At 49.4% G+C, this 16,452-nt stretch overlaps 1 protein-coding gene across 1 annotated transcript in view; it reads left to right on the top strand.

Annotated features, from left to right (window-relative positions):
- The window catches only part of LOC140210821 (uncharacterized), a 96,287-nt gene that overhangs the window by 30,213 nt on the left and 49,622 nt on the right, over positions 1 to 16,452 (top strand). The window contains exons 8-15 of the mRNA XM_072280087.1: positions 220 to 385; positions 1,846 to 2,052; positions 3,923 to 4,072; positions 7,145 to 7,237; positions 9,965 to 10,130; positions 10,926 to 11,000; positions 13,397 to 13,546; positions 16,035 to 16,137. Coding sequence (XP_072136188.1) covers positions 220 to 385; positions 1,846 to 2,052; positions 3,923 to 4,072; positions 7,145 to 7,237; positions 9,965 to 10,130; positions 10,926 to 11,000; positions 13,397 to 13,546; positions 16,035 to 16,137 — 1,110 coding nt within the window. The remainder of the gene's footprint in view (positions 1 to 219; positions 386 to 1,845; positions 2,053 to 3,922; positions 4,073 to 7,144; positions 7,238 to 9,964; positions 10,131 to 10,925; positions 11,001 to 13,396; positions 13,547 to 16,034; positions 16,138 to 16,452) is intronic.

Below are 16,452 nucleotides of genomic sequence, written 5' to 3'. Positions count from 1 at the left end.
TAACTCCTCCTTGATGGTAGTAATGAGAAGGGGGCACGTCCTGGGTGGTAGGTCCTCGATGATGGATGCCATCTGTTTGAGGCATCATAATTGGAAGGGAGGCTGGATTCTGTGCTGAGCTGTGTCCACAACTCCCTGCCGTTTCTCCGCCATTACCGTGTGGAAGGTAGTAAATTAATGCAAGGCGTCACTAATCTTCACTGTGTTTCCATTCTTTAGTTAACCAGTGGACGAGGAAAGGCGTCTTCGTTCACAGGTTCACTGGCCACACTCGTGCTGTCACAAACCTTGTGCTTCACCCTGAGACCAGCTCCATCTTCATTTCTGGCTCGAAGGATGGCACTATCAGACTCTGGTCGCTGGACACACTGACCCAGCTCCTCAGGTAACGAGGGAGAGTGCGGGAAGGGTGGGGTACCCTACCCCAGCCGTCACCGCCAATCACAGCCTTTCCCTGAAGTGTAGCAGCAGATGGGTTCTTTGCAATACAGCAAGGTGCCAGAATCTGAATCAGCTTTATTATCAGTGAGATACGTCATGAAATGTGTTGCTTTGTGGCAGCAGCACATGAAAATTACTATAAATTATAACACAAGTACATAAAAAATAATTAAATAGTGGCAAAAAGTGAGCAAAAAATGAGGTAGCGTTGATGGGTTCTTGGACTGTTCAGAAATCTGATGTCAGAGGGGAAGAAGCTGTTCCTGAAACATTGAGTGAGTATCTTCACTCTCCTGTTCCTCCTCCCTGATGGTAGTAATGAGAAAGGGGCGTGTCCTGGGTGGTGGGGTCTATAATGAGAAAGGGGTGTGTCCTGGGAGGTGGGGTCCATAACGATGGGTCCCACCTTCTCAAGACACCACTTTTTGAAGATGTCCTCAGTGGAGGGGTGGGTTGTACCCCCCCGTGGAGGTTGTTTGAGGTTACAACTCTCTGCATCTTTTTCCAATGCTGTGCATTGGAGCCTCTGTAGCAGGTGGTGGTGCAGCCAGTCAGAGTGGTCTCCCCTGTCCGTATGTGGGTATTTGCTGTGCCAGAGTGTTGGCTGTGAGTGTGTCAGGGTGTTGGCTATGAGGGTGTTGGGTTGTTGACTGTGAGTGTGTTGGGATGTTGTTCTTGTGTATCTCAGTGTGTTGGGGTGTCGGTGACTGTGTTAGGTTGTGGTGGTCTGTGTGTGTTGGTGTGTTGTTGAGTATGTCAGGGTGTCAGCGAGTGTGTCGGGGTGTCAGCAGTGAGTGTATCAGGATCTTGGTGGTGAGTGTATTGGGGTTTTGTTGTTCAGTGTGTTGGGGTGTTGTTGAATGTGTCGGAGTGTTGAGTGTGTTGGGGTGTTGGGCTGGTGAGTGTGTCGGAGTGTTGAGTGTGTTGGAGTGTTGTTGAGTGTGTCGGGGTGTTGGTATTGAGTGTCAGGGTGTTGTTGGTGAGTATGTCGGCATATTGTTGAGTGTGTCGGGGTGTTGAGCGTGTTGGGGTGTTGAGTGTGCTGTGGAGTTGGGGTGTTGTTGAGTGTGTCGGGGTGTTGGTATTGAGTGTCGGTGTTGTTGAGTGTGTCGGGGTGTTGAGCATGTCGGGGTGTTGTGCGATTTGGGGTGTTGTTGAGTGTGTTGGGGTGTTGTTCAGTGTGTCGGTGTGTTGTTGAGTGTGCTGTGGAGTTGGGTGGTGTTGAGTGTGTCAGGGTGTTGTTGGTGAGTATGTTGGCGTGTTGTTGAGTGTGTCGGGGTGTTGAGTGTGTTGGAGTGTTGTTGAGTGTGTCGGGGTGTTGAGTGTGTTGGAGTGTTGTTGAGTGTGTCGGGGTGTTGGGCTGCTGTAACAGGCTGGTGCTGACTGTGCCTGTCTCTGTTGCAGCCTGCCTGTGCTGGAGGAGGGTGTCGAGTGGTTGGGACTGACGGAGGGCAGCCTCCTGTACTGCTGCTCCAGCCGACGTGCCCACATCTACTCCCTCAGCTACTTCGCTCATTTCTGGAGATGCCTCGGCAGCAAAGTCACTCACCTTGACACCGCCTGTGCCCGCCAGAAAACAACTCGGCTCAGCGTCCTGCTGGAGGAGAACAGGTAGGAAGGACGCTCATTCTTGCAGTTCATGTCCAGGGTCCAGAATACTGTTTACGTCTACCTGTGCCACACACTTCACGTGCATTTTGAATTATATTTTAATAACTTCTTTGTGGTAATATTTTGCTCTATGTGCTGTGTGTGATATACGATTTCTGGGTCCGGGGGGACGTTGTTTCGTTTGGTGTATATATGTACAGTCAGATGACAGTGAACTTGAGTAATTCCGAATGTCTAAAGAATAGTGCCCAGGGTCCAGGGACCACAGCCGTGTGCCTAGTGATCAGTGACCATTGTCCAGAGTTGAGTGTCCACTGTCCAGTGTCTACTGTACAGTACCCAGACACTCTCCCAGAAGCCAGAGGTGGAGATTTCCACCCTCTCACCACTCTCCAGCTGATCCCTGAGTACTTCGAAAGCTTGGAGAGGCACACACTTGGGGGACAGTCAGAGAACCAACATGGAAATGGCAAACTTCAGATGTAACCTTGAAGGAGGGAGGGGAAAATTCAAAGCAGGTGTGTGGGATAAGGGTTATTAACACCGAGAGCAGTAGATACTTGGATCAGACTACCAGAGGAGCGGGTAGAAGGAAACACAACAGGGCTGTTCAGGAGGTATATGGACAGGCGCACGGACAAACAGGGAAACAGGGAACAGGGGGATATGGACCATTGACAGACAGGGAATGGGGGGGGATATGGACCATGGATAGACAGGGAATGGGGGGGGGATGTGGACCATGGACAGACAGGGAATGGGGGGGATATGGACCATAGACAGACAGTTTAAAAATGTTTCTTTATTTGGATTCACAGTGCTCGTCTTTGAAACCACAGCATAATTCTCCATCTTAACAGCACATTCTTTGCTACCATTTTCACCCTTTCCTGAGGCAGTTCACTTCAACAGGGTTGCTAATTAAGTCTTTCTCTGTCCACAGTACATCAATCCTTGTTGGTTCCTCAACATAAAGATTAGCTTTATTTGTCACGTGTACATTGAAATATACAGTGAAACACATAATTTCCATCAACAACAAATCCTATGAGATCACAGGACGAGCTTACAAATTCCCTACAGGTGTTTACAGAATATCTTGCTTCTATTTAGTTCTTCATCTTGGGGCGAAGGTCACTGAAAGCCAGTCACTGCAGTCATCTGTCCTGGGTAGGGCCAGTCTTTCAAATTGTCACCAACCTTTGAAAATCCTTCCTCTGCCAGGGTGAAACCCTCTCTTTTTTTAGCTTCTATCCCTTTCCTTCATCCTGACCTCTGGGTTGACGGGCTGAATGGCCTATTTCTGCAACAATATCTGATGGTCTTTGACCAGCTGTGGGGTTAATCCTAGTCCCCTGTTTGAGCTCGTCAGTGGACAGTAAGGACCTTGAGGCCACTGTCTCAGAGCTCGGGGTCTCCAAATTGACGAGTAGCTGGCTGGTCGTAAATGCAACTTGACATTGTAAAGCCCTTGAGGCCACATTGGAGATGGAGTCATACAGCACGACAGCAAACAAATGGGCCCTTCAGCCCATCTAGTCTGTGTCAGCCCGATCTGCTTAATCCCAATTGATCTCCGCAACCCTCCTCATCCAAACTTTTCTTAACTGCTATAACAGAACCCACACCTAGCACTCTGCTAGCAGCTCATTCCACACTCATCACCCTCTAGTGGAGAAGTTCCCCCCCAACCGGCTATAAAAAAGCATACCCCTCATAATTCTGTATCCCTCTATCCAATCACCTGTCATACTCCTGCGTTCTGGGGAATGCAGTCCTGACCTATTCAGCCTTGTCCCATGACTCAGGTCCTCAAGTCCTGGGAACGTGCTTGTAATTTTTCTCCATGCTTCCTGCTTGGTGACTCTAGCCTGCACATCATGTCCCAGGGTCAAGGGCTGAAACTGTCGCAAGTCCTCCCTCTTCCAACCCGCACTCTGTTGCAGTATGTCTACAACAGGGCCAAGAACCTGATCTTCTTCCTCGTGGACCCTGCAGAGATCTGGATCTACAGCAGCAAGTGAGTGAGAGTGGGGACATACTGAGAGAGAGGTTCCAATTCAGATTAATTTATTTATCACGCATACATCGAAGCGTACGGTGAAATCTGTGGTTTGTGTTAACGACCGGCTGGGCTGGGGGCTGCCCACATGTGTCACCACACATTCTGGCACCAACGCAGCACACCCACAGTGTTCAGAACAACGACAACGGGGAGCCAAGCCCCTTACCCGCACACCCACCCACTCACACACAGCGTAAGGGTTAGCACAATCGGTTTACCCCAGTGGTCACCGACCGGATTTCAGAGAGGCAGGGTTCAGGTTGGGGTTAGTGCGTTATGGGCATTGCCATTTTCAGTGTGCCACGTTAGTGTAGCAGTTAGCACAATGTTATTAAAGCTTGGGGTGTACCAGAGTTTAGAGTTCAATCCTGCTGCGGACGTAAAGAGTCTGTGTTTCTCCTGCGACTGCCCGGCTTCTTCCCACAGTCCACAGACGTACTGGTTAGTAGGTTAACTGGTCATTGTAAATTGTCCTGTGATTAGGTTAGAGTTGAATCTGTGGGTTGCTGGGTGGTGCTGCTGGGTGGGCTGCATCGCTGACTAAATAAACACAACAAAACAACAACAGTAAACAAGACCACACAGTCAGGCCCCCAACCTGTGACTCTGGCACGGACTCTCACAATCGCAGGTGTTGGGAATGCTGGCCCACACGCTTCAACCACTGGCCTTCGATATCACACCCCCCCCCCCCCGGATTGGTTGACTTTGGGCTTTGACCCCAGGACTCTCTGATTATGGGACTTTGAACTCCAGGACCCAACTTCCAAACTCGCGTGGACCTCTGACCCCAAGGCTTGCCGACTTGGACGGGTCACCGGCCCTTTGGCCCTGGGGCAGATTGGCCTCAGTTCTTGACCACTGGAACCGCTGATCTTTGTCCTCAGCACCTGCTGATCTGACCCCCCAGGATTTGCCAGGCTTCGATTGTGAAGCACTCCAAACTGCAGTCCGACCACGGGCTCAAACCCAACCCTTTATTTACTTCCTCCGACCTCTAACGCCCCCTCGTTCCTGTCCCTAAACCCTAACTTTGCCCCTAACTCCCCCATATCCCTGTCCCAAAACCCTAATCTGACCTCTAACTCCCCCATATCCCTGTTCCAAAACCCTAACTTTGCCCCTAACTCCTCATGCTGTGTCCGGTTTAAAAATAGATCATTTAGCTTTACTCATCACAGCTACATCAAAAAATGCAGTGAAGTGTCTCAAACCAGCGGGTATTCTGATGGGCAGCCAGTAAGTGTTGGCACAGCATAGCAGACACACAACTCACTGAGCCTAACTTGTACGTTTCGGAATGTGGGAGGAAACCGGACCGTCTGGTGGAGCCCACAGTCATGGGGAGAACATACAAACTCTTTCCTGCCAGTGGCGGGATTCAGACCCCGACTGGTGATCACTGGCACTGTAAAGTGATTCACTAACGGTTGTGTTACCATGCTGCCTCTGTTGTGACGCGCTAATCGCAACCACAGGGAGTCTGTAACCGGGAGAGGTACAAGTCCTTATTAAACACACAACAGCACTGAGAGAGGATCTAGATCTCCCCCCCCCAACCCTGACACTTACACACTGTTTGACATACAAAGACAAAAATAAGCAATTCACTAAGGGAGATAATTACCCATTTCACTTCAACGCTTTGAAAGTAAGACAGATAACTTTGCAGGATTACATATTTACAGTGGGAGCACATCTCAATTAGCAGAACCCCTTGTGTTAGCGTGTGTGTACAAGTGTACTTGTGAGTGTGTGCATGAGTGTATATGTGAGTGTGTGCACGAGTGTATATGTGAGTGTGCATGAGTGTATATGTGTGTGTATGACTGTACATGTGAGTGTGTGTACGAGGCTATGTGTGAGTGTGTGTGCCCGAATGTATATGTGTGTGTGTACGTGTGTAAATGTGAATGTGCACACACGTGTGTGTGTGTGTGTGTGTGTGTGTGTGTGTGTGTGTGTGTGAGAGTTGGTGTTCCAATGAGCATGTTTTATGAGGATAGGCTGAGCGAGCCAGGGCTTTTCTCTTTGGAGTGAAGGAGGATGAGAGGTGACTTGTTAGAGGTGTGCAAGATGATAGAAAGGCATAGACTCAGTGGAAAGGGATGGAAATGGCTAATACCAGGGGGATAATTTTAAGGTAATTGGGAGAAAAAGTACTGGGGGATGTCGGTGGTAGATATTTACACAAGAGAGTGGTGGGTGTGTGGAATGCGCTGCCAGAGGTGGGGGTGGAGGCAGATACATTAGGGATATTTAAAAGACTCTTAGACAGGTACGTGGATGATAAAAACATGGAGGGCTGTGTTGGAGGGAAGGGTTAGATTGATCTTGGAGTGAGTTTAAAGGTCGACACAACATCGTGGGCCAAAGTTCCTGTATTGCGCTGTGGTGTTCTATGTTCTGTCCAACAGCCACGAGCGTCAAACAACAGAGTGGTACAGAGCAGAGTTAGTGCAGACTCGGGTTGTGGAAATAATAACGCTGAGGTAGTGGGAGTGAGTGTGTGTTTGATGTGAGTGTGTGTGCATGTGTGGCTGTGAGTGTTTGTGTCTGAGTGTGAGTGTGTCAATATTTGTCTCTGAGTGTGAGTGTGTCGCTACTTGTCTCTGAGTGTGATTGTGTCGGTATTTGTCTCAAAGTGTGAGTGTATTAGTATTTGTGTTTGAGTGTGCGTGAGTGTGTCAGTATTTGTGTCTGTGAGTGTATTAGTATTTGTGTTTGAGTGTGAGTGTGTCAGTATTTGTCTGAGTGTGAGTGTGTCGGTATTTGTCTCTGAGTGTGAGTGTGTCAGTATTTGTGTCTGAGTGTCAGTGTGCGCTGATCCTGATGAAGGGTCTCGGCCCAAAACGTTGACTGTTGATTCATTTCTGTAGACGCTGCCTGACCTGCTGAGTTCATCTAGAATTTTGTGTGTGTGTGTGTTGCTCTGGATTTCCAGCATCTTTGGAGCCTCTTGTGTTGGTAATAAGTGGCTGATTTGTTATATTTATCACTACCCATCACTACCCCAATCTCCTGTAGAACCAACCCAGCCTGCAGAGTTGCTGTGTGGAACATTTTGGAGATACTCAAGACCGTGCAATTCCTGGATGTTGGTAGACAGTCGGGTCGAATGTGAGTAACACCCTGAGATCTTTGGGTGGGGAGGGATGGTGGTGGTGTCGGTTCTTGGCAGAGGGCGTGCACCGTCATGCATTGGAGGTGTCTCACCTTCCCGCGACTCCTTGCTTCCCCTACCATCGCTGACGAGCTCCTCAGTCCTCCAGCTCCAGCACCTCCCAATTCTGTAGGTTTTCATTGACTCTATTGTATTTCTTTGTTCTACTGTGAATGCCTGCAAGAAAATGAACCTTAGGGGTAGTAGATGGTGAAATATACGTTCTTTGGTAATAAATTTCATTTGAACTATGAACCTTGATAAGCAGCTACAGGGATCCTGATGCTTTTGTGATCCAAAGGTTCTTCAGAAGTCAAGAATGAGGCATAAAGCATGTTGCTTACGATCGTTTTTATTCAGAGTTTATTTATTTATTGGGATACAGTGCAGAATAAGCCCTTCTGGCCCTCTGAACTGCACTGCCCTGAACCCCTAGCCTAATTGGGATAATTTACAATGACCAATTAACCTACCAACCGGTGCATCTTTGGATTGTGGGAGGAAACCAGAGCACCTGGAGGAAACCCATGTATTCATGGGGAGAGCGTACAAACTCCTTACAGAGAGTAGTGGGAATTGAACCCGGGTCACTGGTACTGTACAGCGTTGTGCTAACCACTATGCTACCATGTAAAAAGAGTGGTAAATGAACAAGAAAAAGGGGAGAGGAGCCAAGAGAATGAAGAAAAGCCAAGAAATAAAGCAGTCATGGTCGTCTCATACCCAGACCTGAGATAGCAAAACTTCCAGTGATAACAATTCTTTCTTTTCAAATCTTTCTATTGTTATATTATACGAAAGAAATAACACGAGTACATTGAAGGAACAACACTTACAATGTTGCAAAAAAGGGATTATCTTAAAGATTGAAACAGAATTTTGTGATAACAAAAAAAACCTACTAAGCAGAAAAGTGAGGAAAAAAAAGAACCCATTAGGTGTACAACCCCGGAGCCATGCGTCATACAAAAAGCTTCTAAAAATAAACATCAAACCGCCAGCAAGAGAAGAAAATATACCAAAAAATTTACAATTAATTGATAACAATTAATCTATCAGATAGCCAGATTCAAGTAGAGTGTCTTCTGTTACTGGAAAAACTGAGATATTTCTAGAAAAATATAGAAGCAACTATGTCGTAATTACTGGAAAATTTGCAGAATGGTTACATGCATATAGGTGATAATATGAAAGTATAAGTAGGGACAGGAAAATTAAAGAACAAGAAAAATACAAGCAAAATAATAATTCTAACCCCAATTGAACAAAGCTTTCACAAATAAACATAAATTATACACGATTCTTACAAGTGAGAATACAATTAGAACAAAAAAAGGTCAATTTTAGTGCAAACTGGTCAAAGTAGTGATTTGGGGCTTCCCTTCCTTCACCATCAGTGCTGCCCTCGCCCCATCCTCCCTCCACCCCCCACCAGGGATAGGGTTCATCTTGTCCTCACCCCTACCACCGCACCAGCCTCTGCGTCCAGCACATAATTCTCCGTAACTTCTGCCATCCCACCACTCAGTATGTCTTTCCCTCCCCCCTCCCCCACTTTCTCCCTTCCACGGGGATCGCTCCCTACGCGACTCCCTTGTCCGTTCGTCCCTCCTCACTGATCTCCCTCCCAGCACTTATCATTGCAAGCGGAACAAGTGCTACACCTGCCCCTACACCTCCTCCCTCACTACCATTCAGGGCCCCAAACAGTCCTTCCAGGTGAGGCAACACTTCACCTGTGAGTCTGTTGGGGTCATTTACCGTGTTCGGTGCTCCCGGTGTGGCCTCCTGTATATCGGTGAGACCTGATGTAGTTTGGGAGACCGGTTCACTGAGCACTTACGCTCCATCTGCCACAAAAAATGGGATCTCCCAGTGGCCACCCATGTCAATTTCTACTCCCTATTCCCATTCCAGCATGTCAGTCCACGGCCTCCTCTACTACCACGATGAGGCCACACTCAGGTTGGAAGGACAACACCTTATATTCTGTCTGGGTAGCCTCCAACCTGATGTCATGAACATTGATTTCTCGATCTTCTGGTAATTGCTGCACCCCCTTCACCATTCCCATTCCCAGTTCCCTCTCTCACCTTATCTCCTTACCTGCCCATCACCTCCCTCTGGTGCTCCTCCCATTTCCCTTCCCTCTCTGGTCTTCTGTCCTCTCCTATCAGATTCCCTCTTCCCCAGCCATCCCATCCCTAGAGTGGATGATTGTGTAGACAAGGTTGGAACAGCTAAGTTTCTTACAAAGATCAATCTGTTAAAAAGGTATTGGTATGTTCCATTGACAGATAGAGGTAGAGAAATTTCTGCATTTGTAACACCTTCTGGCTTGTATGAATATAATGTTCTGCCATTTGGAATGAAAAATGCTCCAGGAACATTCCTGAGAATGATTAATTCTCTAATTCAAGGGTTAAAGCACACAGATGTCTATAGTCCTGACGAAGGGTCTCTGCCCGAAACGTCGACTGTACCTCTTCCTATAGATGCTGCCTGACCTGCTGCGTTCACCAGCACTTTGTGTGTGTGAGATGCCTATAGTGATAATTTGGTCACAGGAACTGACACATGGGAACCCCGTATCTTTGCAGTTTGACAGGCTCTCAATCTTACGGTTAACATAGCCCACAAACTTTAGTAAACAAAAATGTTTGTTTTTGCCTTGAACTGCTCAGATCGGTGGCTGAGGATATGCGATTGTCCCCGTTTGACGGGAGCCTGTGGAAGGTACCGGTCAGTGGCTGCTGCTGCATTGGGACCCTCTCCTCCCCTGTCTACTACGCAACCAGCGAGGGGATGGCGTGTGGCGATTCCGACCAGTTCTTGCTGCTGGGTCTGGAGGTGAGGTCAGAGTGGGGCAAAGGGAAAGTTGTCAGACCAGCAGGGGCGGCAAACCTGCTCCCCAAGGCGGCAGACACAAAAGCTTTGATGGCATGTGGCATCCAGCGCCGCCCCTCAATCCTTTACATCCCTCCCACAATGAAACAGGCTGTGGAAACGGCCGTGAAGAATCTTTCTGTATCCGTATGCGACAGAGTGGATGGACAGAGAGAGAGGACCGGGCCTTCACTGTTGCCCCAAAAGCCAGTGGCATAACGGGCAGTAAGCAAGCATAATGAAAATCTTTACCGCCAAATGAAGCAACGGATTCAGGATGCACAGGAACGTAACACCGGTGACAGGGGTTCAGTTCTCACCGTGATCTGTAAGGAGTTCATACCTTCTCTCCATGACAATATGCGTTGCCCCCGGGTGCTCCGGTTTCTTCCCACAATACAAGGATGAACCGGTTAGGGTTAATAAGTTTTGGGCATGCTATATTGGCGCCGGAAGGGAAGATTTACTCCTTACAGACAGAGGCAGGACAAGATCGCTGGGTGCTGTAAACCACTGTAAACAACAGCCTTCCTTAAACTGGGGAGACCTTCAGCAGAATTCCTGTCAAGGTTCCATCAACCCCCCCATACACCTCTTTAATATCCGCTGCCTCTGCCAGTGCTCTGTTCGTTTCCCGTTACTGGGGGTCCCTGCGGGCAATCTGCTCTCCAGCGGATGAAGAGTGGCTCAGGTGCTGAGGGAGGGAGGATGTCGCTGTCAGCTGCCGCTCTCCTCACAGAGACTCTGTTCCTTTGGCAGGATGGCCGGATGCTCTTCGTGGACGCTGATTTAGACAAGGTGCTGTACCATGTCGTGCAGGCGCACAAAGGGCCGGTGAGTCACCAGGACACGGGCAAGCCGCCATGCTGATATTAACCCTTGTGTAGTTCATTGCCTGACCTCCCACCTCCATTTACTGCCATTGGTTGCTTGATATGTCCGTCTGCAAAAGCCCCACCTCTCTGCTTCTCCCATTGGTTCTCTGACTGTTGGCTAACTGCTTGGTTCATCTTCCTGGGAACACACATAAAAGTTGCTGGTGAACGCAGCAGGCCAGGCAGCATCTCTAGGAAGAGGTACAGTCGACGTTTTGGGCTGAGACCCTTCGTCAGGACTAACTGAAAGAAGCGTCTCAGCCTGAAACGTCGACTGTACCTCTTCCTAGAGATGCTGCCTGGCCTGCTGTGTTCACCAGCAACTTTGATGTGTGTTGCTTGAATTTCCAGCATCTGCAGAATTCCTCGTGTTTGCCATCTTCCTGGGGTCGGGTTTTAGGACCTAACTGGAAGTGAGTAACAGGCACAAAATGCTGGAGGAACTCAGCAGGTCAGGCAGCACCGATGGAGGGGAATAAACAGTTGACGTTTTGGGCTGAGTCTCATCATTGGAGGCACGGTACTGTAGTGGTTAGCACAACATTTTACAGCACAGGCAACAAGGGTTCAATTCTTGCCGCTGCCTGGGGGGTGGGGGGGGGGAGTTTGTATGTTCTCCCTGTGACTGTGTAGGTTTCCTCAATCGGTAGGTTAATTGGTCATTGTACATTGTCCTGTGATTAGGTTAGGGTTAAATCGAGGGATTGCTGAAAGGGCCTGGTCCACGCCATATCTCAATGGAGGGTCAGACACCCTGAGCCAATAGGCTGGTCCTGGACTTATTTCCTGGCATAATTTACATATTACTATTTAACTGTTTATGGTTCTATTACTATTTATTATTTATGGTGCAACTGTAACAAAAACCAATTTCCCCCGGGATCAATAAAGTATGACTATGACTAATAAATCAATCAGAACTGGAAAGCAAGCGGGTAGAAGCCGGAATATGAAGATTGGGAAAGGAGGAAGGACAAGCTGGCAGGTGAAGTGTGAGACCAGGTGAGGAAGAAGTTGGGTAGGGGGAGAGGAATGAAGTGACAAGCTGGAAGGGGGTAGGTGAGACCGAGGAGAAGGAGGGGAGGGGACAGGTGCACGTGGTCAAAGAGCGGGAGGACAGCAGACCTGCAGAGTTCCTCCAGCATTTTGTGTGTGCTGCTCTGGATTCCCATCATCTGCAGAATCTCTTCTGTGTATGAGTCGCTGTTCCACAGGACAGTCTCTGTGAGGGGTGTTACCCTGAAGGAGTTTGTCTTCTCCCTGACGGGAGTTCAGCGGGAGTCTCTGCTGCTCGCCAGCTCTGCTCACCCGTCACTTCTTGTTTGTGCTGTTCGGCCGAACATTGCTTACATGTTATGTCGGCGCTGGGATGTGTGGTGACACTTGCCCCCAGCATATTTTTGGGAGCGTTTGTTGTTAAAACAAAATGAATCGTTTCACTAATTCAAATTCGGATTCAGATTTATTTATCCCATGTACATCAAAACATACAGTGAAATGTGTCATTTGTGTTAATGGTGTTTCATTGTGGTTCGGAATGCTGCTGTTTCGTTTTTTTCCTTCTCTTCCTCTGTGCATTTTGGGGATAGGTCTTAATTTTTTTAAATTGGGTTCTCTCGGGTTCCTTGCTTTGCGACTGCCTGTGGTTGTATAATGTATACATTCCTTGATGATGTATTTTGAATACTTTGAATGCACAGTATAGAGCAAGAGTCTCGGGCACCCTAGCTATATATGCCTAAGACTTTTGCACAGGACTGTATTTGTCAACATGGAATGGAGAGCGTTTGTAAATCTGGCGGGAGTGAAGGATGTTGGGAATGGCGAGGGTGGAGCGCCATGGGAGGGTTGTGGGGCAGGAGACAGAGAAGGAGTGGCCGGGGTGGGGGTTGGCACAGGTTCAGAAGCACCCAGCCCTGAGAGACCAGGAAAGGTAATTTGATTCCAAACAATTGGGTTTATTGATCAATATCTCTCTGGTGCTTCCCGCTCCCTCCCCTCTCCCTTCCCTTTTTCCCAACCATGATTCCCCTCTCCCTGCCCCCTCCCCACTCTCAGTCCACAACAGAGACCCATATCAGAATCAGGTTTATCATCACTCACATATGTCATGAAATTTGTTTTTGTGGCAGCAGTACAGTGCAATACATAAAATTACTACAGTACTGTGCAATAGTCTCTGGCACCCTGCCATTCCCAGCATCTTTAGGCACATATATCTGTGCTCCAGGTTTTGGCATGGTACTGTACATGTGATTGGTAGATCTGAATCTGAACCTGACACGATGGGCCGAATGGCCTGTTTCTGCACAGTGTGAGTCTATCACTGACTTACTTGTAAATGATGTGTTTCAGCTTAGCCTCATAAAGCAGAGTGAAGAGCATCGGTTAATATGCGTGGGCCAGGAGATAGCTGGCAAGTGTCTAAAGATCTGGAGTCTGCCCAAGCTCGATCTGCTCCAGGAAGTACTGATCCCTCAGAGCACCACCAGCCTCTCAATAATAGTACGTAACCGTGTGTCTGGGGAGATTCCAAGTGACCGTGACCCGCTCTTTGCCTGGAAATCTGCGAAGGACTTGGCACCCTGTCTTTTCCACGCATAGTGGTCGATTGGGCTTGGCGTGCAGGTTCAATGGGCTGGACGAGGGGGACACGTTGTGGTGTGTCGTGGCAGAGGGCGTGTTACCGTGGTCACTGTCAGGGCACATGGTGCTGAATCAGCCCACTCACACCTTTGTCTCTGACCTTGTACTGTGTGTGTGTGCATGTGTGTCTGTGTGTGTGTGTGTGTGTGTGTGTGTGCCTGTGTGTGTGTGTGTGTGTGCCTGTGTGTGTGCGCACACGTGTGTGTATATCTGTGTGTGCGTGTGTGTGCCTGTGTGTGTGCGCACACGTGTGTGTATATCTGTGTGTGCGTGTGTGTGCCTGTGTGTGTGCGCACACGTGTGTGTATATCTGTGTGTGTGTGTGTGCCTGTGTGTGTGTGCACACGTGTGTGTATATCTGTGTGTGCGTGTGTGTGCGTGTGTGTGCGTCTGTGTGTGTGTATCTGTGTGAGTGTGTGTGTGTGTGTGTGTGTGTGTGTGTTGTGTGTGTGTGTCTTTCTCTGTCTCTGTGTGTGTGTGTGTGTGTCTGTGTGTGTGTGTCTCTGTGTGTGTGTGTCTCTCTCTCTCTCTCTGTCTCTGTGTGTGTGTGAGTGTGTGTATGTGTGTGAGTGTGTGTAGTTCGGATTGTTCCCGGGTGAAGCTTCGGAATCAGAATCAGGTTTATTATCCCAGACATTTCCTTTTTGGTAGCACTTCAATGCAAAGACAAAATGTTGCTATAATTAGTAATGAAGTTCATGGATGGTTCAGGCTCCCTTTCTCTTCCCCGATGGTGCTAACGGGAACAGGGCATGTCCCAGAAATCTGATTCTGATTTCATGCATGCAGATCCGTCACGAACACCCAGCGTCACTGACACAGTGTCACAGACTCCCAGGGTCACTGACACCCGGCGTCATGGGCTCCCAGCATCACAGATACCCAGTATCACTGGAGCACAGCATGAGTGATAACCAGCGTCCCAAGCACCCAGCGTCACTGCTACCCAGCATCACAGGCACCCAGCGTCACTGCTACCCATCATCACGGGCACCCAGCGTCACTGCTACCCATCATCACGGGTACCCAGCATCACGGGTACCCAGTGACCCGGGCACCCAGCGTCACTGCTACCCATCATCACGGGTACCCAGCATCACGGGTACCCAGCGACCCGGGCACCCAGCAACACTGCTACCCATCATCACGGGCACCCAGCGTCACTGCTACCCATCATCACGGGTACCCAGCGACACTGCTACCCATCATCACGGGCACCTAGCGTCACTGCTACCCATCATCACGGGTACCCAGCGACACTGCTACCCATCATCACGGGCACCCAGTGTCACTGCTACCCATCATGGGTGCCCAGCGACCCGGGCACCCAGCATCACGGGCACCCAGCGTCACTGCTACCCATCATCACGGGCACCCAGCGACACTGCTACCCATCATCACGGGCACCCAGCGACACTGCTACCCAGCATCACTGCTACCCATCATCACGGGCACCCAGCATCACGGGCACCCAGCGTCACTGCTACCCATCATCACGGGTACCCAGCGTCACTGCTACCCATCATCACGGGTACCCAGCGACCTGGGCACCCAGCATCACGGGCACCCAGCGACCCGGGCACCCAGCGACCCGGGCACCCAGCATCACGGGCACCCAGCGACCCGGGCACCCAGCATCACGGGCACCCAGCTTCACAAGAATAGCGTCAATGAAGCTAAAGTTAAATTCTGCACGATTTTTACCGCCTGGCTGCTGAAGTTTGATTTGAACTTGACTCCGGATGCCTAGCCCAGTTGACTACCATCAGACCATAAGACACAGGAAGAAAGTGAGGCCTTTCAGCTCATCAAGTCCGCTCTCCCATTCCATTATAACTGATTTATTATCCCTCTCACCCCCATTCTACTCCCGTCTCCCTGTCACCTTTGCACCTTCAGTAATCAAGAATCTATCAGCCTCCACCTTAAATATACCCAATGACTTGGCCTCCACAGCCATCTGTGACATGAATTCTAGAGACCCACCACCCTCTGGCGAAACAAATTCCTCCTCATCGCTGTTCTAAATGGATGTCCCTCTATTTGAGGCTGTGCCCTCTGGTCTTAGGCTCCCCCACCATAGGAAACATCCTCTGCACATCCACTCTATCGAGGCCTTTCAGTATTTGATAGGTGTCAAATGATATCACCCCCATTCTTCTGAACTCCGATGAGTCCAGGCTCCGAGCCCCTCGTACGTTAACCCTTTCATTGCTGGAATAATTCTTGTGAACCTCCTCTGGATCCTCTGAGTGAGTGAATGGATGGGTGACTGAGCCACAACAGACACCCAGACACAAACAGAAAGTCACAACTGAAACTCCTGAACACCTCGCTTCACTTTCAGGGCAGCCACTTGTGTCTGGGATTGGACTCGGGATCGATCATCTTCCACAACGTTGAGGCTGCAGAATCCAAGCTGCTGCCACCTTTTGTCACCAGATTACCAGGTGGGTGTTCTGCAGTACTGCCTCGCTGAGTAGTGTAGCCCTGTGCACAGGAACATCCAGATGTATGGGGACCCGTCCTACTGATCAGAGAATTCCCAGGTGTATGGGGACCCATCCTACAGATTGGAGAGTTCCCAGGTGTGTGGAGATCCGTCCCATCGACTGCAGAACTCCCAGGTGTATGGGGACCCACCCCACTGATCAGAGAACTCCCAGGTGTGTGGAGATCCATCCCATCGACTGGAGAACTCCCCAGTGTATGGAGCCCTGTCCTTCTGATCCGAGAGCTCCCAGGTGTATGGATTCCCGTTCCAT

The sequence above is a fragment of the Mobula birostris genome, chromosome 16 (assembly GCF_030028105.1).
Source record: "Mobula birostris isolate sMobBir1 chromosome 16, sMobBir1.hap1, whole genome shotgun sequence".
Classification (NCBI taxonomy): domain Eukaryota; kingdom Metazoa; phylum Chordata; class Chondrichthyes; order Myliobatiformes; family Myliobatidae; genus Mobula; species Mobula birostris.
The sequence above is the reverse complement of the archived record's forward strand: the minus strand, read 5'-3'. Positions and strand labels throughout refer to the sequence as shown.